The sequence below is a fragment of the Cupressus sempervirens genome, chromosome 11 (genome assembly GCF_028749045.1).
Source record: "Cupressus sempervirens isolate cs-2001-9-10 chromosome 11, ASM2874904v1, whole genome shotgun sequence".
Classification (NCBI taxonomy): domain Eukaryota; kingdom Viridiplantae; phylum Streptophyta; class Pinopsida; order Cupressales; family Cupressaceae; genus Cupressus; species Cupressus sempervirens.
In genome coordinates, this window is record NC_143128.1 from 412,072,676 (window position 1) to 412,099,865 (window position 27,190).

The 27,190-nt window shown below is 36.8% G+C and overlaps 1 protein-coding gene across 3 annotated transcripts in view; it reads right to left on the reverse strand.

Moving 5' to 3' along the window:
* Positions 1-2,776: 2,776 nt before the first annotated feature.
* Positions 2,777-27,190, reverse strand: part of LOC149530211 (protein transport protein SEC23 E-like) — a 300,314-nt gene continuing 275,900 nt past the window's right edge. Inside the window, exons 9-13 of one of the 3 annotated variants that reach the window (XM_089811665.1) lie at positions 25,162-25,323; positions 24,703-24,966; positions 7,969-8,073; positions 7,734-7,826; positions 2,777-3,046 (exon numbers count right to left, since the gene is read on the reverse strand). In XM_089811665.1, the coding sequence (XP_089667791.1) occupies positions 2,939-3,046; positions 7,734-7,826; positions 7,969-8,073; positions 24,703-24,966; positions 25,162-25,323 (732 nt within the window). In that variant the 3' untranslated portion in view covers positions 2,777-2,938. Of the gene's footprint in view, positions 3,047-5,784; positions 6,006-7,238; positions 7,827-7,968; positions 8,074-24,702; positions 24,967-25,161; positions 25,324-27,190 lie in introns of those variants that run through there. The other 2 variants (XM_089811664.1, XM_089811666.1) reach the window with 2 other exon arrangements.

The following is a 27,190-nucleotide window of genomic DNA, read 5'->3' on the forward strand; positions in this document are numbered from 1 at the left end:
ACAACAAACTTGGGTTATACTACATTTGTATGTATTTTGGTTGACTTGGATATGTCTCAACCCATCCCTCGTGACGTGGTGCTCATGGTTGGGGACAGGTTGTAGACACAAGCGTTGGATTATGAGGGTCTCCCCTTCCGGTGTTGGTGATGCTTCTCTATTGGTCTTGGCTTCTTATTTCTCTCTTATGCAATGCAAAGGTTTTGTTTCTTGGTTGAAGGTTGCTTTTTACACCCATTTAATTGTCTGAGTTGATGACTCCCTCTCAAAGTCCTCTAAAAACTCCTAGATTGCTAGCAAAAATGTTACCCCAGTGGAAGATCTTGGTGAGGCACCTATTATTGTTCATGACCTAACCTTAGTTGTCATTCGTGGACAAGCTTCTTTTGTTGTTCTAAGTCTTCCTCCTACTATTTACATTATTGCCCCCAACTTCATTGGCGCGCTTCTGCTCCCTATTCTTCTATCACCTTGCACCCTCGCTCTACTAACATTACCTAGTTCCTTTTTTTTTTGTTACCCAGTTTCTTGAACACTCTAGTTGTTGTGTTGTCAATTGCCCTAATTGTTTTTCCTTTGTTGGGTAACCTAAGGATTATATCACCTGGATAGTTGTCTAAAGGCAAAGAACTCTCACCATCCTTTTGTGTTGTGAGTTTGGCCCTCCTTTGTGGGTGTTCTCTTTGTGTTCTAACATTTTTCTGAAGCCTTAGGATGTTTCTAGTTCGCCCTCTCTTGCAGTGTGAGTTTTGACTCATGTTGTATGGGCAAAGGCCGCAGTGCCTTGTTCTTTTAGTTATGTTTTCTGCCAGCATCCTCTTAATGACTTTGTGTAGTCTTTGTGTTGTTGACCTGTTACTATTCATAGGGCCTTTTATTTGTAAAAGGGCTAACCCCTTTGCTTGGTTTATTCTATTTAAAAAACTGAAGGACCAAATGAATCAAAAATAAAATAAAAATAGCCTCTAATAACCTACAACCTCTAATACTTGGCAACTTCCAATATTTGTTTATTTGAAACAAAGTTTAAATGCCAAGAATAATCATCAATGAACAATAATCTATAGCTTTCATAGATCATAGAATTAAGTCAATCAAGAGAGCATCTCCATATACTTATCCTAAAAATTATATGAAGATCCAACAGCGGTGGTGAAAGTTATGGTGTGTGTTCTAAAACAAAACAAAAAAAACTAGTTGGACTTCAAACCTACTACATGATTGTTACTATCAATACCATTTAGAAAAATCAGACTAGAAAAATAAAACTTAGAATGGACAATTCTAGTCTAACAAAATGTACATTATATGACATTAATTGTATCCTAAAAGGGACATCTGAGAGAACTCATTTGAAATATTTGAATTTCCCTTCTAGAGGATTAACCAAGAAGAACCAAAGAATCAATTTATATTATTGAACTAATACATCTCCAAAGCTTGATTGCTAAAAACCCTACGAAAACACATGGCAATATTCACAAAAAGAAAAAAAAGAAAAAAAGAAAAAAAGAAAAAAACTCAAACTTTTAAATTACTTTTAGGAAGGGAATTACATATATCATACATCAGAAGACCATATAAATAGTTTCACATTATATAAAATAAATAATGCAATAAAGAAATGTAATTGATATCTCAAGTCTTACTAAGATTCAACCAAAGGAGGAAAGAGATAGAGAGGAAGATAAATCCAACTTGAGATGCATCATTCAAACCCTCTCCACTTTCAAAGTTCTTCATGGAATAACCAAATTTCACAACTTGAAATGTAATGTCCCCATTTTAGCAGTTGACCAAGTGTGTGTGCGTTAGCCTTGTTCTACATGGTCCCGAGGGCTAACGAAGGGTTTAATGGGATCTTGGAGTGTTTTGACCTAGTCATTTCCAGTTTGGGCCAAAACGAAGTTGATTTACTTAGTTTCAGGCATACTTACTATTTTTAGTAAGTCAACAGGACACAGTGCAAGTCAATTTTGGTGATTGGATTCGATACTCCTCGGTGAGAGCTTTCCGATGAGCTATCACTCGCATTATTCAGAGTCCGATTGCTAATACATTTTAATGCCTGAAATTTTATTAAAGTAACGTCTAATTTAATTGTAAAATATTAAAGTGTTACTTTAATATTTATTTTATGGTGATGTGTACCCAAGGGAGACATAAGGGGTATTTTAATATATGTTTTATATTGCACATTTTTTATCCCACATTGCCCATATGAGTTGAGCGGACCCGTGGGAATAGAATGAAAGGAAGCATTTGTGGCTTCATTAGACAGGTTGAATATGAGAAGAAATTGGTGTGTGAGTTGCAGCTCCGTTCTTGGCATTTGAGGACGTCTATCCTCTCTTGTAACATTCTAGACGTCATTCCCTTGGGGTTTGGCCTTTGGAATTCTTTCTTATTGGCTTCATTATCAGACAGTTTAGTTGCATTTCCGGCTACAGGCAGATTTGATATTTTGCTCATATCTTTTTCACTACTTGTCCGACGCTTATGCCGCTTGGAGGGAATGGTATTATGAAGGTAGTGGACTGATTGGAGGACAAAGTATTGTAGCAGCAAGTTCGTAAGCATGGGCTGGAGTATTATGACAATATTGTTGAAGTAATTAGTGAGTTGATAAATCTGCCATGTATTTGGTTTTATGAATTCTAAAAATAACATTTTATTAGCAGCAGTTCATTTCCACTTTGCATATTATTGTAGTTTCTTTCTTGTTTATGTTGTATGATACCAATTCCATGCACGAAACACAACAAACAAATAAAGGTTTGATTTCCAAAGTTATAAGGGGTTTTAAGAAGTTGAATGCAAACTGTTTGACATAATTCCTTTCAGCAATTTGGTTTAGTTTTTTGGTACATCCAAGGGTGACCATTACATGAAACTCTCATATATGACACTCACCGAAAACAAAGAAACTTATAAATCCTTAAATAAATATGCTCGCAAAAATTCCCTCACAAATCATAGGTTTTCCTTCGAAAATCTCCATGAAAAGCACAACTAAGCTCTCCTTAAGGCTTTGGCCCATCCTCCCCTAAAAACAAAAAAGGGACTATATAAATATATTTCACAAAGGTAATCAAACCCCATCTAACTCTTAACTAAAAAGCATAATTATATAACTCAATATAATTATAACTCAACTATATAGTGCTTAAGTATAACTATAATTAATTCTTTTATAATCATTATTAGAATATATTGCAAAGAAGATAAAAATAACATGTAACATATTCAAACTGTCCTCATGGTGGATGGGTGCATTGTAATAGCACTATACGGTGGTCAAAGAGTGATTTGCATCTATTGGGGAAGATCCCTCAGATTCCACTATTGTTACTCAACATCAAGAAGGTATATTGTCCTTTCTCCTAGTCTTTTGTTGGCTATTGGTTCTAGTCATCTAGATATTGTTTTTGTGGTTCCTCTTGTAGTTGGCTCTAGTAATGGAGCCTCTATTGTTTCTTCCTGTTGTTGATCACAAAAAGATTGATGATGTTGGCTCAGTCTAGTATGGTGATGTTGAGTATGTTGTGGCTAGAAGTGACTAGTGTAATTGCATTGTGGCTTCAGTGGGAAAGATTAATGATGTTGGCCCTTTTGTGAAGGGTGGATCTTGTGGTGTTGGCACTACTATTGTTGGTCTTGTTAATGGTGTTGGTTCTATTAGTTTTGTTGATTTGTTGGCCTGACATTCTATGGCTTCCAAGATTGAAGAGGGATGGATTACAGTTGAAGGAAATCATTCAAAGAAATTTTGCTCTTATTCTTCTCCCAATTCCCACAAGTTAGGGGTTAAGGGGAAATCTTAAAATTTGTTCTATTTTTGTTTTTATTGGGTGGTCTATTAATTAAGTGTTTATCCTTTCCTTGACCACTTGTTTGTGTTAGTGGGGGTTGTGAGATGCTTGGCACCCCCTTCTCCATCTATGGTCTCTTATGTCTCTATCCCATTATCCTTGAAGAGCGTATTATATATCTTTTGGTTTGGGGTGTAGGTTGTTTTGGTCTATATCTACTCTGTAGTTGGGTTTGAGGGCGCCTTTAAAACCTATTTTACTTAATAAAACAAAAGTAACCTATTCAAATTAATAATTAGTAATTAAGAATAGCATACATTGCATTAAGTAATATTCAATTATTAACAATGCTATACCTTAGATCCAAATATACACTATAACTAATATCCATAGCCAAATATGATCACACATTATAACTAATACCCATAGTCAAATATAATCACACATTATAATTAATATGCATAGTCAAATATAATCACATATAACTTACACGTGCACACACATATATTACAATCTGTGTTTAGGAAGATATAGAATGCAACATTAACATTCTTGTGTATTTATACTTACTATAATAGATAACATTAAGATAGAATAAATCACATGTGCCAAAGTAAATCTAACCATTCAAAGGGGCCATAACACTTAACTATAAAATACAGAGAAAACCATAAGATTAGACAACTTCATCCATAGTCAACAAGGTAAGTCAATCCAAACTACTTAAAAAGCATGAAACCTTGAATATAACATGCAAAGATCATTTGAAAGTCATTGCAAGGAGAAATAAATGAAATGATTTAAAAAATTATACAATTAAAATAATAAAAATGTAAAATCACCAAGTCAAAGAAAGCCAATTGGTCCACCTAAATAGAAAACCTATGCCAAAACGAGTTACTTGTGCAAACCTTGGCATTACCTCCACAACAACTTTCAAGGATTTTTAAAGCGTGCTCAAACCTGCTTACCCAAGTGGAGTCCATACGTGGAGTCCATACATACATACATACATACGTACGTACATACATACATACGTACGTACATACATACATAAGTAGACAAAGATGAAGAGTGCGACATTGTGTAGATCTCACATGGAAGTGACTATGACTACCTCCTACAAGCACATCAAACAAGATTCATGCTAAAACATGATTCATTAATATTGTTAGCACGCAGATAATTATAACTATGTAGATGTAATAAAAGATGGTAAGTTATCATCATTGATAATGCAAAATTCACAAGTAAGCATAATCAAAGATATAAGCAATAGTTATGAATCATTACTCAGCAAGAAGAAACTCATAATTAACGAAAGAGGCAACCAAGATCATGTATAAGTAAACATAAAAGATAACGATAATGAACATATTATTCGAAGGAAAGGCATAATCTGATAACATCTCATCATCTAAGTCTAGTAAGGAGGAACACAGTTCACAAATGATAAAATGTCACAATCATATCTAGTCATAAGTATAATAAGTGGTATCACCAGGGTAGGGTATCACAATTAACCCTTCAGACATTATAAGTAATTTATATAAGATAATCATAATCATTGATAAGGAATACCTCACATAGTAACGTATAGATCTATTAAATGGCCCCAACATGTAGGTCATAAAATGTTACGGACATATAAGAAGAGAAGAATACTCGTGAAGGAAAAAGATTTATCATTTCCAAACTAGAATGTAAAGTTATTATAGTTGGAAAAGAATGGGTTATACAATCACCTCAAGAAGGATCTTATTGTTACCAAAACAACCATATATGTCCCTATAACATTCCCTAAGTTTCAATACACATATCAAGGACATGTTAGGGTTAGAGGGTATTACATTAATTTATTAATTACAAATTACTATAAGAGATTGTACCAGGCAATAAAATACAAGAGCCTTTTATGTGTTCAGAAAACTCCACAATATTCCAAACACAAATGTTGATTTTAGACCAAATCTTTGACTTCTCAGTTTTTTTTATTGTTGCTTACTGCAACTGGCATCCAAATCTGATTCTGAGATCATATGCTTTGTGGCTGGGCTTTACTGTCAGCCACTTGTAGTATGTTGTCAAACGTATAGAACCTACTACTTTTTCCCTTGCCTTCACGCCTGGAAGACGAGCTTGATATACTATACTCTTGACCCATGTCTGAACTGGGTTTGGAATGAGACTAACCTGTAATGCTACAACTGCTGTAAGTTCCTAGGTTTTGAGTTATAAACAAAGATCTGCTACTAAAATAGACAATTCCAACCCTCTACCAAATCTAGATTGGTAATTTGTTGCTAATTGCATGATTCTAATAAAGTAATAAGCTGAGCATATGCAATTTTTTAGACCATTTCATGCTATTTCAGACCTGTACGTCTTCACACTTCTATCAGTTTTTGTCTTTGAAGGTTGAACATGGTTGAAGCTCATCTTTCAAGCCTCTCCAAAACCCTAATTTACCTTGAATGAATAGATCCCCAAACACAACTCCTCTTTGAACTTTAGCTTCCCTCCTTTTCATGGATCGATTGCTTTCTAGGGTTCTCTCATCCTTTTTAAAAACATAAAATAATATTTTAATTGATGAAAGTCCCCTCCCAGAGATTGAACCTCTTAATTAAGTTATAACTTAATTTGTGTCTTAGGTATTTAGGCCAATAATTTTAATAAATAATAAAATAATTCCCAAAGTATTTGTAACTCACTCAATTGGACCCATATCTAAGCTTTGTCTAATGCCCTCCATCCACTGATGATATCTGACCAGTGTGAGTGAACTCTCTTAAAACACAAGAACTGTGCTCAAAGTCTCCAAGCTGATCCCGTGAATTTCTTGGTGTGTCCGTGCTGATTTTCAATCCATCCCTAAATAATAGGGATGGATTGAAAATCTAGGAGACTGCAAAAAATTGATCAAACAGGCTCACAAAGCCCTGATATGTTTCAACGAGCCCACTGAAAGAGTCCCCTATGCAATCTACTGGGCTATGGGAACCAAATAATAGGCAAACCTTGCTAGAAATGTTGGCACCAAGGAAGGTGCAAAAATGGGCAATTTACATTTCCATAAATAAATAAAGGAAATTTAGTGGCTGAGATAATCTATCAAATCTAGATGCAATATCACGAAAACTTGGATGGCAACACTGAAGTGTCTGGCCAGCTCAAAACTAGTCTTTGAGTGTGGCTGACAAATTCAATACATCATTTCCCATTGTATAAAAATGGCTGTTATTCCTCCTTAAATTATTATGGTTGCTATGAGAAAGGAATGCTGTCACTTTATCGGTTGCATTACTTTATTTGATGGTGTAGCTGGGGCAATTAACACAAATTGTCCAAAAGAAATTGATTAAATTTGTTGATATACAGAGGTGATTTATTGATTTAAAAGTTAAAACTCAAAACCTAGAGAAATGCTAAAATACCCAATAGATTAAATACCCAAAATATGGGAACACACCGAATGGCATGTTAGAGATCTTCAACTGCTGTGAGCACAATAGAAATTCCAATATGGAATTGCTCAAATGGTAGGGAGTGTCTTTGTCCTTGAAACCATAAATTGCCAAAAGCATTTCCATCATCACAGAAGAGGAAGTTGTTTCGTTCATACTCTAGAAATAAGCAATTGATAAATAAGCAAGAAAATCATTTTCTGAATCCAAACCCCCTTATATAGCCTTTTGAGGGAACGTGTATTACCTTTCTCATTTCAATTTTCCACTAAACAAGCCAAGAAACAGAGATCAACACCTAATCCATAACCATTGATGAAAGATTTTTTATTTCCTCTATCATGTTTATCTTCAACAAAGGTTCTACACATTTCCAATAAACTAAAGTTTAGCTTTGACATTATTATTGAACAGCTACTTTTTGGAGATGCTCCATGTAAATCTGAAAGCTTACATCATCTGTAAAAATAAACTCCCGTCCAGATTGAGGCCCCATGCCTGAATTGTATGTTGCAGAAGGATTCAACTTGGCAAGCAAAAATCGAGCCTGCATGTTTGTTCAATACATATATAAATTGTAGGAAACAGTATCAGTTTATCAGGGAAAATTTGTAACAGATTTAGATTTTGAAACAACTCATTACATTGCGACAATTGACAAAGGTAAAAATACATTGAAAATGAATTACTTGTGAGCCATGCTGATCACAGGTGACTAATCGTGCCACAGGAAAACGTTCCTTCAGTATTTTATCAGATTCATCTCGAGGCAGCTGTAACAAATTAGCAAAAGCCTGCAATGCATAATTTGATACAGGTTACATTAACTAATATGTTAAAATAATCCTAAATGCAATCTGTTTGTATCTGATGAAATGATTGCATAATCACTGTGAAACAGATAATATCATCTCTGTTTCAGATCACCTTCGTTTCCAATAAGTTTTCTTAAATTTGATGATAAGTAAATGACGTGTGCATCAATAGTCAATATTAGACACAACTTGCAATCTATAACCATAATAGTAATTTTAAACTTTAACTACTGTAAGTTGCACTTTTATTTACTCACAAAATGACTTGATTGTTATAGGACCTAATGTACAAATGTACACAAAGCTTTGTATTACTATTTCGTGGTAATATAACAATGGGAATGAATGGGTACGGGCAAAAAGGGAATTCAGATCACAAATGCATATAGCCATGCATTCTAAAGAAGAGCATTTTTTGCCGCTTATAAACACCATATGGGTTCATGCTGCTTGAAATGTCCACCATCTAGTACAAGTACACTTGTACAATTAAATCATTTTTGGGACAAACTAAAGACATGCTTAAGGAGGTACCTTTGCCTCTGAGAAGAAATCACCAATTCCAGATCACAGTGGTCCTTTAAATTAGTGTGACGATTCCATTTCACCATCCCCTATCTATGGACCTAATCTTACTGGCTTCGAATCCTTCCCCTGATCAATAAGCTGCTTTAAGCTTACAGAAATCAGAGTAATTTGAAAAGGACACGTGCAAGACAGCCTGAGACTACTGGAAAATGGCTGAAACAGAAAGGGTGACTGTTATGTTCCCATTTTTATGCCATATTGCTTGTGGGGCTTTTGTCAGCTCCAAGTTTTCCCATAAAGCTTCTAGATATACTCAAGAAAACTCCAAGCATTTTAGAGAGCTCCTGTTTGATTTTTCTTGGCATTTGATGATGATTTTGAACTTAATTTTTGGCTTATCGTAGCTCTTTCCAACGTATTTAGGGCCTCTTGGGCTGTGCTCCACACTTCTTGGAGAGCATGCCTGTCTTTTGCAAGTTCTCATACTGGCACCTATCATCATTGCTCTCTATGCTAGCTGTACAAAATGTGTTTCCAATGACGTCTTAGCTAGGCCGTACCATCAATTATTTGCAATGGGAGGGTTCGAATGGTCGAGATCAAATGTCAACAATATTGAGAGCTGGCTGCCACCATTTGTAGGGGTCTTCTGGCTATTTGCAGGATAGAGGAATCTCCTATGGAAGCCAGAGCATTCATAAGTGGCATTTGTTGCATTGCATGAGGCATTTATGGATCAGGCACTGCCTTTTGAACAGTAGTTTTTGCAGAAGTGTCCGTACATTGTTAGTCATTTACAGGTGTATCAGTGATGAATGAATGCAGTTTCAAGGTGTTAGAAATTAATTATCAAGTTGCCCTTGCTTCCAGTAATTAAGTTTATATACTACATCTGAAAATCAAACAGATAACTACTAATTGCATTTCTACCTATCATATCAGTGTGTTCATTATTGCTGGGAGTGTATAAATTGAATGGTGAGCACTGGAGAGGTGGCTGGAGATTGTTCTTAAGAGTATTACTGCATGTCCTTTCTGACTGGGGTTGCAACAGCCAATTGCTAAAGTTTCTACGTCTCAAACCAGTCACTGCAGACCAGTAGCTGCTTTTCTTCCATGCCATTTGATGGTGTTAGTTTCATTGGGCTTGTAAGAGGCTGTTTACAAGATCGGAGATACTGAAATAAAGTCCCATTCACGGTTCTGCTAGCCTATTAACAGTCATATATCTGACCTGCAAAATTGAAAAATAATTCCATGTCTGAGATTGTTATTTTTCTGAACAATTGGAGTGTGCTAGGAGAATTCCGAAGGTTCTTTTGGAGATTTCTATGCACTGTTTGTGCCTGCAAGTGTCTTACCTTAGACCTGCCTTCACTAAGCATAAAAGATCAATGTTCAAATCCATGAGTTGGGAGGCGTGCTGTGCAATTATACTCCATTTTCTGCCTAAAGCAGCAGTTAACTGAGTATATGAGTCCTAAATTACTCATGATTTGACTACAAGAGACAAGTTGGCCAAGGAAAACTGTGTTTTCTGCCAGGTTTTATGCATTCACCATGATTTTTGTTGTGTTTGCCAAGACAACAGATGTAGCAAAATAACAAGTTTTGTGAACTGGCATACAAATCCATTTTCTTCCCCAAGATGCTCCAAATCAATGTGAGCCTTTAGCAACCATATACACAAGTCCTCAATGTGCCAATAACAACAATAACCAATTTTTCTACATTAAGGAGTTCCTAGACTACTCTTCCTTAGCTTCGGTGGAGAAAATTCCCTAGGATCATGATTAAGACACAATTTTCAGATTGCTTCTCCCCAAGCAGGAAGTGTTTGGTCCCCAAAAGCGTATGGATTCACAACCCAATCAAGCAAGTTTCATGTAATTCCCTACATGTCTACCTTCCTTTCTTCCAGGAACAAATATTTGACCCAATAGCATACCAGGTTAGTCCATAATACTACAACTATCAGAGAGCAAGATCATGATTTCTAGACTACTTGGGGAATTGACACAATGCACAAAATGGTCTACATGAACAAGAGGCATAATCACACACAAAGGCCCACAGGCAGGTCTTAGTAAAGAAACTAGAGATAGCACAATAAATGTAGGAAGAGGGGATGCATGAAGGAGCATCAAGAATGGTCCAAAGATTCAATGTGCAAGAAAAGAAAAACAAAGCAAAGAACACAAGTAATGCAAAACAATAAAGGGAGTGCACAATAGTCCATTCCGTTGGATGGCAAGAGAGGGAGCGCTCATTTGCAGTGCACCAATAATTTGGAAAACAAACACTTGTGTGGATGGGAGGATGTCCAGTTTAGCTAACAGTAACACTAATTATTGAGGAATCTGCCATTCTCGAACGTTTCTTCTCACCTTAGAGCTTTTTCAGATTTGGGACACTTTTTGCACAATATACAATATCAACAAAAATAAAATTTAGTAAAGTTAATTTAAAATAACTATAAACAAACTAGAACATGGTGAAATTTTAATCATCTAGTTTCAGACATCAATCTTCTCTATAAAAGATCAAACAATGCATTATCAATGATGTGTGTGTGTGTGTGTGTTGTTAAGGTTGTAGCTTCAGTCGGATTGATTCGATCTGAGATACATTTTTGTTATTGGTAAATCATCATTTCCTATATATACTTATCCATGTTAAATAATATATATTGTTATACATGTTATTATTTTTGTTTATATATTATTATTAATTAAATGATGATTAAACCATGGAGACATGTCTCCTCTCATATTTATATGAGATTGAGCTTGATCCAATTGCCTTGGGTAGCTTTCCCTACCTCCCTCCCAACCTCCCTTTGCATTAGAAGTGGGGTCCTTCCTATGCATGCACCGGTTGAACAATCTAGATAGAGGGCCTTAATTGAGTTACTAGTTTTCCTTCTAGAGCTAGACATCATGCCCATGGCAAATAGTAGGGAATAATCTCAAAGGGGGGACGACCTCACCTGCCCATGGCGAATAGTAGGGTCATCCTGTAGGGGGGACCTAACTCCTAGCTCAACTACTATAATAGTAAGGTCGTTACCTATGGCCCGAACAATATAAAGTATGTAATATGGATAGAACATCCTATCCATACTAAGGGAGGGAGAACTAACCTAGTTGTGATAACTCCAAGCTAGCTGTGATGCAGCCCTATCCTTCTACACCCCACGGTCTAACTAACTAGCTTTCCTAACTCTGTAGGCGGTGGGAGGCCCCTACTATTCTATGGGCATGGGCTAGGTGCAGAGGAAGAGAAAGGTAACCTTTTTATGCCCTCCGACCTTCTAGTAATCCTTTTCGTTCTTTGGGAAGAATTGCCATAGAATAGTGGGGGGGGGGAGGAGTGGCTCTGGATCAATCCTTCTCCCCTTTGATCAACATTTTCCCATTGCCATAGTAGGGTCCTTGCGGAAGAGTGTCGATGCTCCAGCTGGTCAAGGGAAGGTTCTCAAAGACAAAACAACCTCTTAGGCCAGTCAAGAGTGCCTTAAAATGGATGGAAGGCCCTATCTACCTATTTTGATGGTTGGGGTGGGTGCCCCTCCTTTCAGATTATTGTATAGATTGGAGTGGGTGGAGGTCAAGGCCCCTACTATAAGAAGGGCTCCTACAAGGACCTATTGACTACCTAACCCCCCTAACCCCCCCAATCAATATGTTGTTCAAAGGGCGGGCGTCTACACCACCAGCCTGACACAATAAGCCAGACGGCTGGACCGGCCAAGGCCCGGTGCAGTTGAGATACATTATTGTTATTGGTAAATCATCATTTCCTATATATACTTATCCATGTTAAATAATAAATATTATTGTATATAATATATATATATTATAGTATATAATAGATATATTATATATATTGTTATACATATTATTTTTGTTTATATATTATTATTAATTAAGTGATGATTAAACCATAGAGACATGTCTCCTCTCATATTTATATGACATTTAAATCTGCATTTGTAACACAACAATAACACTGGTAATGTTAGTACATTTGCAAAATGCAATCAATAAATCCCAACATGGTATCAGAGCTAGATTGCAAATGTAAGAGAATATAGAAAAGACAAAATGAAGAAGCAATGGGGGAAGCTAGAAAAATACTGAAAATGCATTGCAGAGTTAGAAAAACATCATTAAAGCAGCTTGATACAATTTCTTGAGAGGGTCTGTGATGATAACGATCAAAACAGGAAATATAAGAAGACATGTTATTGGTATAAAACATTAACAACCCTTAGAGTATTCATGGATACACATGGAGACACAATCAATCAACCATTTGAATCTGACATTGGCAACACATTAAATTTTTTATAAGGACATGACACGACAAGGAGAGGCATACCGGATCCCTAATGATGGTACACGAGAAGTTGTTGATTTACATGAATCTTTAACTGACCTAAACGATCATGTGTCTATAGTAAAAAGTGATTTGATAAAGAAGAAAACGGCCTATAGACAAAACAAAGTTGATAACTTGTAGTTCATCTCAACCTGTTTAACATTTCTCTCGATCGTATACAACAACTGGTTGATGAACAGGCATTACACATCTTTGAGAACCATAGCCTCAATCGTGATTGCACAAGGCACTGGATCTCACAGGTAAAGATTGGACATAATTTGGACGAAACAAAGCATTTGATTTGGGAACATTGGACAACCGAATAAAAACTTAACATTTAACATTTCGAAATTGCAGAGGATATGAATTTAAATATTTTGTGATCCATCTAAGGCTTGGGAGTATGTAAGAACATGGTGCAAAGCCCAAAATGTCGATGAAGCTTTACAATTGACCAGAGATGAGAATGGAGGAGATTCATGTTTTCCTTGTAATAAAATGCTCTAACCATGCCTAGATTTTGACAGTATCTCCCAATGTTGGATCAAGGACATGCTCGAACCCAAAACATCACAGCTATATGTTTTGATAGAATGCCTCGACTTAAAAGTTGTGAACAAGCACCAAAGAAAAAATAAATTCAATGAATGAAGCAAAGGAAAATGTTGTGTTCTATTTGTTTATCTAATTTTGAAGGATATCATGTGAAACAGTGCATTGGAATCGAAGGAATAAGTAGTTCAAAGTCCAAAATATAAGAAATGGAAACCATATTCTATGACCATTGATTGAGCAAAACAAGGACATCAAACGAAAGGAGGAAACATAATAGAAATCAGTGAATATAGAGGTACGAATGCACGATGGGTGATGAAGCCACATGATCTTTACATGATTAAATTGCATTGGATTACCATATTAATAACCAGTTCCATATTCGATGGTAAGGAACATGTGTTATTATAGAGTGAATGTATAAAATATAAAAAGGAACATATAAGACAGATTAAGGAGGCATCTAACATGGAAGAACTTTGGACACAAGTCACCCACTACTTATATAAAACACTACAAGAAAAACATATTTTGAAACACAAAAGGTGACAAAGATGCTTAGATGGCAATAAAATGAAAAATAGAATAAGGAATTGATTTCCACGTATAAGTGGTGGACTTACCATGTAAGAAGGATAGTAAATGGGTTTAATTTAAGACAAGTCAAAAGAAATACATTTGGATTTGAAGGTTCATATTTAGGGAGAGGATAATCATCACTTAAGTGGAAGATATATATATAAGGACCCCAAAGATGGAAGTCACATGTCCGCTGCGTAGCAGTAGAAGCATGGTCAACAATCCTTAAGTACTTTGCTTTCATATTCGCACTTTACAGATATTTCTTCATCAATGGGGACGTAACTTGATAACTATTATGGAACTAACCTCGCATGACAAAGACTTGTACTTGTTAATAGACACAATGTTTATGTTCCCAATTCTCTTTCATCTTGCCCTTCAAATAGATTTTAGCATGACTTTTCTTATATCTGGTTTCACTTGTATCACTCATAGTGAACAATGAGAGAAATATAGGTCTTCAATCCATGGTCATAGCATTTTGCCAATATTTTGTTCAACTTTCCTCATTTAAGTTCAAGTTTGGTATTTAGAATGCTCTAGACAATTTTAAAAATCTTAGAATTGAATACAACCAAACCACCAACATGTGGAGGATCTTGAACACTCCAATAATCATATAAACTTAACCTCTTTAACTACCTAAGTCCTAAGAGGTTGGGAAACTTCTCTAAAGATATTAGTTTAAAGAAATAAACTTCCTCCAACAAGTTGTCACCGTCAACAATATCTTAGGACTTCCAATCTGCAATTAGCAGAAATTTATATCTTTATTGAATATGCTTTTCAACCGATTTGGTTACAGTGATCGGATACTGATTGGTCTTCATTAATTGTTTCTCCAGTAGCAATGCATTTGATACATCCTTCTCTATATCTTTTTTAAATGTATGCAACCAACTAAAATCAAATGGCTAGTGCTCAATCGAGCATATCCAATAAAGGATAGGAAAAGAAAAGATGTTTCTCAATGATGTTTGCTAATGCATGACAAATAACCTTCGCACAGCTGTCTTATTATTTTATCAATTTGCTGCCACTTTATAAAAATCCTTGGTTACCAATTTATCTCATGTAGTATGTGCATCTTCCCTTAATATTAAATGTTGTTTTCTATATCCTTGGATACCATCCATTATGTGCTCAACGCACTTTGTTTTCTTCATCAAGACTTCAATGCCATCAGAGCATATAGTTGCTATGTCATCATAACATAAGTCTTTTGCATCTCGTCACATCATGCGGTTAGGTATTTAACATAAATTTTCTTATCCATATTCAGCATGTTTGCACAATATATCCGCTGCAATATAAACTTTGCTCATTGTTGCCTGATGTTGTGGTACATACTCCTTGAATTAGGCCAGGAAGCCTTCATTTTCATGCTCCCACTAACAACTCCTAATCAAATGTTTCAAATCCAAATGGTGTCTAACATGGATTCCTCTATTTTTCGATGATAGTTCATGCTCCATGTTATTTGCATTTATCATTGTTTTATATTGGTAGGTGTTTTTGTTTGTGACCTTATTCTTTGATTCTAGTTGACCCTCCATCATAGCGGTGTATGGCGCAAGGTAACTTGCAAACAAACAAGAGCAAGATATATCCTTAACTTAATATCATGAGTTCTTCTAGGGCCATGACATTTAATGGTATTAGTGACCTCATTTCTCTCTAAATTATAACAAACTTTACTTCATTCATTAAATGATGGTAATATGAGGATAGCAACAACCAGGTCCATGAAATATATGTCGTCGGTAAATATTGTGTAGCCGACAGGTTGATGTCATCGGTAATTGCTATGTAGCCGACGGGTTGATGTCGTTGGTAATTGCTATGTAGCTAACGGGCCCCTTCAGGAAGGTTCTTGTTATGTAGCTGACGGACCCCTTCAGGAAGGTTTTTCGGAAAGTATATGTACACCATCCAAGATCATTGTAATCATCATTAGAAGCAATCTCTTCGGCATATATGCGAATAATAACTAGAGCACTGTTGTGTTACATGTTCTTGTCTATTGTCTGTACACATTAAACTATTTACCCCATATGGTAAACATTTGGCACCGTTGCCCGATGTACTTAGAACGAAGGCAGAGGAATGAAAACTAATGCCAAATCAGCTAAACAAAAATAAGAATAAGCTGAAGGAAAAAGATGAAATACGTACAGCACAAGGGAATTTAATTTTGGCACAACAGGCCAAATGTAGACAGTTTTTAGCAGATTGCCAACGGACACTGAAGCACCGAGGAATTGTTGGAAGAGACTCGACAAAGGTTGGATTTGGTGGAATAAGCAAGGGAGGAATTTCTGAACTTGTATACACCGAGGGAAGATAATCCAGATGGAAGGGAATTAACTCGCACAACTCAAAGTGTCGAGGGAGCACAAGCATGGAGTGAACTCTTCATCCGCAATACACTTCCAGAACGGACAACTTCGCTTAACAATGATCCTTCTTCACCAAAGAACGTAGTTGTTGATAAGATGACTATCCAAAATAGCGTCGGTGTCAAAGTGCAAACCACAAGGATACAGAGCGTTGGTGTCGGAGTACAAACCGTAGGGATACAGAGCATTAGTGTCAGAGTGCAAACCGTTGGGATACAGAGCGCTGGTGTCAGAGTGTAGAACAACGCCGATGTTTCAATGCCAAACGCTGTCGATGGAGCAGTACTGAACAATGCCCGTACACAAAATCAAGTAACAATGGCAGGACCAAAGGAGAAGTTGCCAAAGTTCGATGATGATGAACGACCGATCTAATCAAACACTGTAAGACATGCGAAACAATTTAGATGACGAATGGCATAACTAACACAAATGAATGGGTGCGACAATTTCCAGCAACCCTAAGGGGTGTAGTAGTTGATTGGTTTGCTGACATGGATCCCCATAAATTAACTACATGGGCAGACGTTAAAAAGGAGTTTATTATCGAGTTTCAATTGTTGCGCGACGACAATGAAATCGTAGCAGAAATCTACACCACGAAGCAAGGGAAAAATGAAACCATCTGTGTATATGCCAAAAAGCTCAAAGAATTAATAGATAAAATGGAAAGTAAGTCGACAGAATGGGCTAAAAAAGCGATGGTTCATTGAGGGACTACGTCCGGAGTTAAGAAAGAAAATGAAGATTGTGCCACCATCATCATACACCGAAGCATACAATCGGACGATGGACTTAGAAAGTGAACAAAAAACGAAAAAGAAGAAGAAAAGTAGCTCATCCGACTCAAATGACGTGTCTGTGGAAGAAGATAACAGTGATGACGAAAAGGGCAGCAAGAAGGTCTGAGCTCTCTAGAAGGATATAATCTGAATGATGAAGGAATTTAAAAATATGCAGAAAGAGATGAAGGGAAACGAGCTATGGTGCACCGAATGCAAGACAGAAGGTCACACGAAGGGATCCTGTCCGAAGAACCAGTTCTGTGAGATCTGCCAAATTATGGGACATTCCATAGAAGAATGCCCCTTCAATATGAAAACGAGAGGACCCCAACAAGTGCTCCTAACACAGGAGGCTTCTACATCCGGAGGAAGTGGGAACACCAGTAGTGACGGTGCCACTTTGAGTGGGTACAGAAACAATAGAAGAGAGCAAAACAACAATACCAACAACAATACCCACAATAATAATGGGGGTTGCAACTGAATTCAATATGATGCAAACGGCCACCCGATGGTTCAATGTCGAGCATGCAATTTGTGGGGCCACTTTGCACAGAATTGTACATCAACAAACACATCAAAGTTGTTATGCAAATGGTGTGGTCCTGGAGATCATGAAGATGCCAAGTGCTCGAAAATCAGGAGTGAATTTGATCAGCATCGGTGCGGACAAAGAAAAAGTCTTGGCAATCACCCGTAAACAAGAAAAACTGTACTCCAACCCGACGGAAGAAAAGAAGAGATTGGAAGAAGCATCGGTGGAAATTGAGAAAGCAACGCAAGCAGAGAAATCACAATTGAAGGACACTATTGGTACCTCAACGAGGAACTGCGCTGAGCAAAACATAATAAGGCAGGTGATGCAAATGGAAGTCCCAATCAAATTAAGTGACCTCAACAATGCCCCAGTTATGGACGGCCATTCTGAATATGACACCATTTCCGAAAGCAACGGAGAAAACAAGAACAGACAGTAGTGGAACGACGACGACAGACCCAATGCTTCTGGCACTCACAACGGGAAGGCATCCGATAGTAGTTGAGATGGGCATTCTGGAAACTGTTCCAAAAGACAATTGTGGACAGAGGGTCAGGTGTGAATGTGTTACCAGAAGATGTATGGAAAAAATTAGGACAACCTACGTTGTGGCCACCAACATTCTAGTTGCTCACGGCAGACCAACACAAATCAAACCGTTGGGAACCTTGATGGCACAATCGGTAACTATTGGAATGCAGCCATTTTTATTGTCTTTCGTGGTCATTCCACTGAAAAGAAGAGGGTATGACGCTATTCTTGGACAGAGTTGGTTGGTACAAGAAAAAGTAAAACATGATTGGAAACAAAATACCCTATCAATGGAGCATGGAGGCAGAAGATTCATAATTGACTTGCACACAGAAATGGTAGGCGAGGAGTTAGCGTCGTCGGATTCTAAAGGCAAAGGTGGAGGGTTGACAAGGGGAAGAAAAGAATGAAACCTGATGAAGAGGGAGTATTGAGACTGGAAGGAGGGTCGAATGAGGACGACCTAGATTCGGTGAACGGACTATTTCACTGGCAGATGGAGGATTATGAACTCTTCCTGAGCTGGAACATGTTGGGCGTTGAAGAAAAAGGAAGAAACAAGTTCCCGGAGGAATATAGTGAACTAAAGGAATGAGAAGCACAGGTGGATGAAACACCAACCCATATGTTAAATGAAGATAAGCCGATAAAATATGAAGACGCCACAATACAAACCATGAACCTCAGAAATGATATTGAACCAAAAAACATATTGGTGGGAGAAGAGAGAGCTTTGACCCACATGGAAAAGAAAAGAATACATCGTACGGCTAGACATTTGCAGGAAGAGACCTGGAGGTGCACCATACGGCAAGCACAGGGCAAGGGAAAAATACTGTTCAGACTGGAGGCTCCGTACGGACAAGGAGCTACCACCGTATGACCTTTTGGAAGCAAGCAAGGAAGTACTATATGGCCTAGACAAAGCAACTGTATGCATTCAGGAAAGGATTGTACGAACCAACTAAGATATTGTCTAATACCGCATGGACAAGGAGCCACCACTGTATGACCAAGTAAATGCCTACTGTACGAGCATGAGAAGTACCATACAGCCAAAGAGGTGTACTGTACGATAGTACAACAAAGAGGTGTACCATACGGCCATGGCTGGGAAAGTTGCAAAAAAGGTAAGAGCATCGTACGACCGTACGACCAGATTGCTTGGAGGTTGGGTGACTATACGGCGAAGGAGAAAGACCATATGGCTTACCTATATGAACATCGATAGCAGAAGAACCATAACGTATAGTGGCAATAGTTGGAGTGGGGAGGTTGTACAGTAGCAGGAAGACAATACGACTATGATAGAAGCAATCCATTGTATAGCTGTACATTGGCAACGAGGCTATAACATAACAGAGAGAGACCACCGTGCAAACATAGAAGAAGGGTGATAGGAGGTTTTCTAAAAATAAAAATAAAAAATATGACAGATTGAAAATGTTCAGAATGAATAACGCATGATGCCAAGGGGAAGGGAAAGACATAAAAGGTAGTAAAACGTAAGTGGTTGCCAAAAGAATGTGGGATTGTAAGAAAATCACAAAAATGGTGTGTTTTATGAACTTTTGTGTGGTGTTGCCCCTCGACCCCGCTGGGGGCGATGCCCCCTGGACCCCCAGTCGATGTAGTTATCAGTCGTGGGAAGTATGACCAGTTGATGAGACCTAGAGCTACTACAAGCATAGAGTGGTTGTATGCCAGAGGTGGAGAGAACAACAGAGCAAGCCTTTCGAGAGGAGTGATATGCTTTGACGCACTTGGAGTAGGTGTGGACGTGAAGTTGTCTTGGTGGATGCATAGAGAGCTCAGGAGGAGCTGATCATCCAATTAAAGGCAATTTAGCGACACTTGGCTCAGTGTACCTAGGAGTTGGAAGCAGAGAAAGCGGCACAGGTGGCTATCAAGGTCAGCTTGACTAAGGAGACAGTATTGTGTTAACAAAGTCTACAGATGCAACGTGGTTTGGAGACCAGTTTGGTGCAGGCACGGGACGAATGTGAAAGTGATGTGGCAAAAACAAATCTATCTTGTTGTAGCTAGTCAGTTAATGTATTCCGTTTTCTTAATCTGTCTCGGATATTTTGTAATTGTCGTCTAGAGACGACTTTTTCCTTTGGGGGGGGATGATGTCGTCAGTAAATAGTGTAGCCGACGGGTTGATGTCATCGGTAATTGCTATATAGCCAACGAGTTGATGTCATCGGTAATTGCTATGTAGCCAATGGGCCCCTTCAGGAAGGTTCTTGTTATATAGCCGACAGACCCCTTCGGGAAGGTTCTTCGAAAAGTATATGTAGACCATCCAAGATCATTATAATCATCATTAGAAGCACTATGTGAATAATAACTGGAGCACTACTGTGTTACATGTTCTTGTCTATTGTTTGTACACATTAAACTATTTGCCCCATACGATAAACAATATACACTAAGATTATAGAAAAAATATAGGCTCACTCCAAAGTAAATTGGAAGAAATGGTTCAACTCTATGAAATAGAATGAGTGCGAATTTTACATTGTTGTGGGGCGGGAGGGGGGTGAATAATTACCTTAACCCAATGTTTCATTCTCATCAAACGCATTTTCTAATTTGATACACATGGACCTTCATTAGAGAAATTAATATCAAGGATGTTGATGTAAATATAAGTATTTATTATTCTTAAGTATTACATTTATCTACTCATTATAGTCTCTCTTATTTGTAATTTTATACATACTATAAGAGTTATTTGCCTTGATCTTTTCCTTTATGTCTGAGGATGCTCTCGCAGGAAGTGAAGGTTGGTACTTCGCACATGCTACCAAAATATTGTGTAGGCTCAATCTTATGATAGTAGCTCGAAAGAAGTTGTGATCTAGAATTCATTAGTCATTTGATAATTAGACTAGATAAAGTAAGGCTCTTGAAGAAAATATTCCTAATGATTGAGATTATGAGTATTCTTCCATTAAGAGGGCATCTGACACTTCTTCAAGGCAACGCAGGAGCTTAGAAGATTGATTCTTAGAGGGAGTCTAGAGATACGTGTGTGACTGCATGATTTTGATGGGCCTACTCCTTTGTACATAGTGAGGAAGTAAAGACTTATCACTAGAAAGTCAAGAAGATTGATATCATATTCAGAGGGAGTTCGGCAAACATTTTTAGGCAAAGACAGCTCTGACGGAGTAACTACAGGACTTGACTTCCTAGGATTTTGTTGTTCAGAGGGAGAAATTTGAAGTGTGATCTCTTCTCTATAAGGGAAAAGTTTGAAGTGAAATTCCTTGTAATGCATTCTTCTCTATAAGAGAGAATTAAGGTGAAAGCTCGTGTACCACCCTCTGACTTGGTTCATAATGGTTACTATTTCACATATGATATGTAATGAAAGGTGACGATCTATAATTGATATATATAAACAGAAGGTAACCATTGTAAGGTGATGATCTAATAAATGGTAGACCTGTTATCATGACAAACTTCATTAAACTGTTGTCCCAGAGTGTCGGAAGTCATGATAACAAACGTATCATGATTGGACTTCATTAAGTTGATGTCCCAGAGTGCCAAAGATCATGATACTTGTCACGATAGAGACCATGACATTGTGATTTCTTGAGTTTTGGAATTCAAATAACTCTTATCCTTTTAGGATATAAAATATTCTTTTGGTAGGCGTCAAACATTTGATGTGAGTGCACATACCAAAAGATTATACGTATGGTGAATTATGATTGATATTTCTTATTGAATCACACTTTGGATTATATTGAAAGATAACATTTAAGTTGATGGATTTATGTTGATATCCTTAAATATGTCATTCCAAGAATATCATACTAAGATGATATCTCTTCATATACTTGAGAACATAATGTGTTCTACACAAATTCCTCCCTAGCTAAGAGGGAGTGTTAAGGTTGTAGCTTCAGTCAGATTGATTCAAATCTAAGATACATTATTGTCATTGGTAAAGCATCATTTCCTATATATAGTTATCCATGTTAAATAATATATATTATTGTATATAATATATATATATATTATAGTATATAATAGATATATTATATAATATTTTTTTTATATATAGATATTGTTAAATATATTAATATATTTGTTAAAATATTATTATTAATTAAATGATGATTAAACCATGGAGACGTGTCCTCTCATATTTATATGAGATTCAAATGTGCATTGGAAAACATCAATAACACTAGCAATGTTAGTATAGTTGCAGAAAGCGATCAATAAATCCCAACAGGCGCGCGTGCGTGCGCGTGTATGTGAGAGAGAGAGAGATTTTCTTTGAAATCTGATCAATATAGAAGTTGGTTTTCTTTGAACCCAAGGAAATCAACATTTTCTGTTGCATAGCGTATGCTGCTCGAGGACACTTAGTGTCTAAAGAGAGCTTGGAAATAGATCAATTATTTAGACACAATTCTTCAGCCCATCCCCTATTCCAAGGAAGCATTCTAATTTCTTCAATTCGCTTTGATAGAAATGTTACAGCCAACTTTGCTGACATTGTGAGACTAATTACTTTTTGATGGTCAACAAGAGATCTGTGAAGTTGTTATTCCTATTCACAGGAAGGTATTTGAATAAAAATTCAAATGATACACTCCGCAAGTGGAACTTAACCAAATCCATTCATTCTCATGAGAGATGGATTTGTGTTGAATCACTACTCATGAAACATGGGTCAATGAGTTTGACTCAAAATACACAGTTAAATCTTGATAGCAATATCACAATTTGACTTGCTGTGGAAATATCTCCTACTTATCAATTGATGAGCTTAAGGGGCTTTCTAATAAATGGTTCATTACGCACAACACTTGGTGAAGGTTTTGCAAATGGGGTTGCAAGCTAAGTGGGTTTAACCATGGAGGAAACTCTGTAGTTAAGCACACTCAAGCTGGAGTAGTACTGGGATGGGTGACCTCCCGGGAGTCCTAGTGCTTCACCTTTGTGAGCATCACCTAGATCCAGTGAGTGCTAAGTGTTCCATTTATTCTTATGAGAGATGGATTCGTGTTGAATCACTACTCATGAAACATGGGTCAATGAGTTTGACTCAAAATACACAATTAAATCCTTATAGCAATATCACAATTTGACTTGATGTGGAAATATCTCCTACTCATCAACTAATTATTTTCTTAACTATTTTCCAAACTATGAATTGAATTTTCTACTATATGATCTAAAAAAATATATTAAAACTATAAATAGCAGTTGACCTAATCTGGTCCTAAGCCTTTTACTTTGTCTTTGCTGCAATATTTCAAGTACATAAGTTCTAAAAGACTGAACGCAATATTTACAACACATATTTTGCACAAAAATTGAAAGCAGAAATGGGAAGACAGTTGACAACTAATAATAAAATTTAACTTGTCAAATCATAAAGTTAATCAAAAATCATATTAGCATTACATCAGCATTGACTCAGCAAACCAAAAGTAAAGTACAATTCAATTTATCAAATTTTATCCTAAATACCAGGCACAAAAGATTGTATTTTCATCCTGCACAGCATAAAACAATTTTTGTTCTGTACTTTTTAAAACTAAAGCACATGTTTGGGGGTAGTCTTCAGATGGCAGCCCTCAGGGTGATTGAGGGGTTTTTCTCAGAACGTTTCATTTCATAATTAAAGTGCTTCCAAATGACCTCTAAATTATTTTAAAACTAGTGCATCAGTCTGTGGGTGGTCTCCGAAAGGCAGCCCACTGGAGCGATTGAGGGATCTTTCACAGAAAATGAAAGTTTTCCTGATTTTAGTGCTTTCAACCAAATTCAAAATTTCCATCCAGCACAGTAAAACAATTTTGGTTCTTTGCTCTGAAACCAGCATGGTTCTGGGGATGGTCTCCAAATGGCAGCACCTGGGGTGATTGAGAGATCTTTCACAGAACATGCTATTTTTCTTAATTTTAGTGCTTTCAACCAAGCTCCAAGTTCTTTAAAACCGTGAACTTTAAAGGTTGGTTGCCGTTTGTTCTAAGTCTTGTTGTTTTATCTTTGACTCCCACGTGTTCTCAAAATTTCCTGGGACCCAACCCTCAGCCCAGTGATATGGCCCAGGTACATCTCAGACATACCCAGCCCATCTGGCCAGGACCAGCGCTGCCGCTGACCCAATCCAGATCTAGACTGTCATCAAAACCCAATAAACCTCATATTGTAGATCTCAAGCTTAACAAACAAAATCTGAAAACACTCCTTTTATCTTAGTACTTATGAGAACAATGCTGAAATCTTGAAGAATGGGTTTTAATACGAATCAGAATTCAGTTACCTGGTGTTCTGGTTGATTTTGAAATCCAGCCCTCCGCCACTGTGCAATAGTCATTCCATGAAAAATAACCACGGAAAAATAAGTATCTAATAGAAGGATCTGATTAGTAGAAACGGAAGAAACATCAAGAAGAGCTGGCTCTGGAGGTGAATTTAAAGAGTAGGACATCAATGATGGTTGAATCATAACAATGGAATTGTTCACATTTTCTCTGTTAAGTATCATCCGAAAATATGCAGTTTCATCAGGACTATTGTTGGAAACCTGTTCAACATTACCAACAATTGTACATCATTTGTCTTAAAATGACTCATTATTGTAATACACCTCTTCATGAACATAGTGGGACAATCTGATAACTCGTAGGCTTTCAAGATCATTCCCAAATAACCTACATAAATTTCGCAATTACACAAAGGCGATAAAAAAAATTCATAGACAAATTGCATATATATATACCTGGACAAATGGAGAACGGCGTAAATGAAAAAAGAACTCTGGAAAATTTGCAAATGTTGGAGACAAGCTAAAGGAAGAAGGATCATTCTTTTGATAAAATCCAAACCTGGAGGACAAGTGAACCAAAGACATGTCCAGCCATCTATTTGCATCAAATTTATCCTGTAAATCATCAAACGAAATATTTCAAGAGAGATCTGGAATTACTCATACTAAAATATATTAGGGTACTGGTAAATACCTTGAAAATTGCAAAAATCTAAATGAAGTATTGGTACAAACAAGAGTATTGAACCAAAGGATATCCACTTCCCAAAATATTATCTCTAACCATCTCTACAATATTGATAGACAGAAAGGTCAAGCCAAATATACTGTCATGCTACTGCAAATGACCACATTAGGTAGACCAAGATAATTTTACAATAAGTATCTTAAATCGTTGTTGTGTATAAGTTAATAATAATAAAACAATTATCATTATCATAAGTTTGTTCCTATGTTCCTGGCCGGTTGGTCAATTTGTTCCTCTGCCTGACTATAATCTCCTGCATGTATTCCACTTCTGCTGATCAATAAATTAATGCCATTGCTTCCAATTTTACGAGGGTATCAAAGCATTTTTCTCTTCCAGTGCTTGTAAATCAAACACGATTTTGAGAGAGAGAAAAGAATTCCTGTGAATTCAAGCAGAGGCATGCAATAAAGGCTTGAATGTAAGAGGAAGCTGCAATCAGACGAAAATGCCCTGCCTATTGTTGTGAGGTTCTCACACCATCGCCCCAAAACAATTGGGGACCCCCTTTTTTTAAATTGCCTTGGCAAATTTTTGAGTTGTCCAAAAAAAATTTGATTTGATTTTTGAAAACTTATTAAGTCTTGTACACCTTCAGGCCAAAGGAGGGAGGGTTAGATTTATTTTCACCCGGTTTCAACTTGATTTTCCAGAATGACCAATTTCATCCTTAGGCTGGACAAATTTCAAAGAACCACATTTGGCATGATAAAATTGTAAAATTTGTACTTAGACATTTTCTTTTGAAAGTTTGGACATAATTGTGTAAATTTGAATAATTTTCAAAAATAATTTTTTTGTTAGATTTAAGTTATTCGGAAAATCTTGAATTTTTTTTGGTGAACAAATTAATTTTTGTGATGATGAGATCAAATTGCAAAATCGATTTTAGACTCTAGAAATAATTTTTATTTTTGAAACTAAAATTGCTTAGCAAAATCGATTTGAATTGAATTGCAAAAAAAATGGGCTTCAATGGATTAAAATTTCTTTGAAAAATTTTAAGCCTTTAATGAAAATTGGTAATTTAATATGGAAAAATAGTTTTTGGCTAGCCAAAATCCAATTTTAATGACATATTAATTGCTAAATCATCATTAAATGGAAATATTTAGCATCTCCAAGGCATTATTTAATTTCGTTTTGCAATTTTGGTCTAATTGGCAAATTTAAAAAGTAAATTTTATCATGGCAAAGTTAATTTCGTGCTAAGCATTTAATTGGGGGCCAGCTTTAGTGGTTTAATTAATATTTCCTTGCTCCTAGGGTCCCAATCGGCCAGCTATGGAAAGTAGGAAAGTTGGGTATAAGAGGAGGCCTCTTTCCCTTTTCCTCCTCACTTCTCACTCTTCCTCCTCAAGGTGTTGGCAATTTTGGCAAAGGCAGTCCTCTCTTCATTTTGGGCGAATTTTATCTTGGAGCAGCTCTTCTCTTCCTTTGGCGGTTTCTCTTGGGAGGGAGATTTTGTGCATTTTTGGGCAATTTTGCTTGCAATTAAGCATTTTCAACCTTGGCGATTTCTCTTTGGAGGCAGATTCGTGCATTATTTGGTGATTTTTATCCTTCTATTAGGGCTGCGATTTATGCCCTAGGAGACATTTGGAGGGCAGATTGGAAACTTTTCATGCTTGGGCGAATTGGTTTTTGAGGGCAGAATTTTCCACTCTTGGCATTTCTTGAGGGCAAATCTGATTTTTTTCATTTTTTGCCATAGGTGATTTATGATGGAGGTCT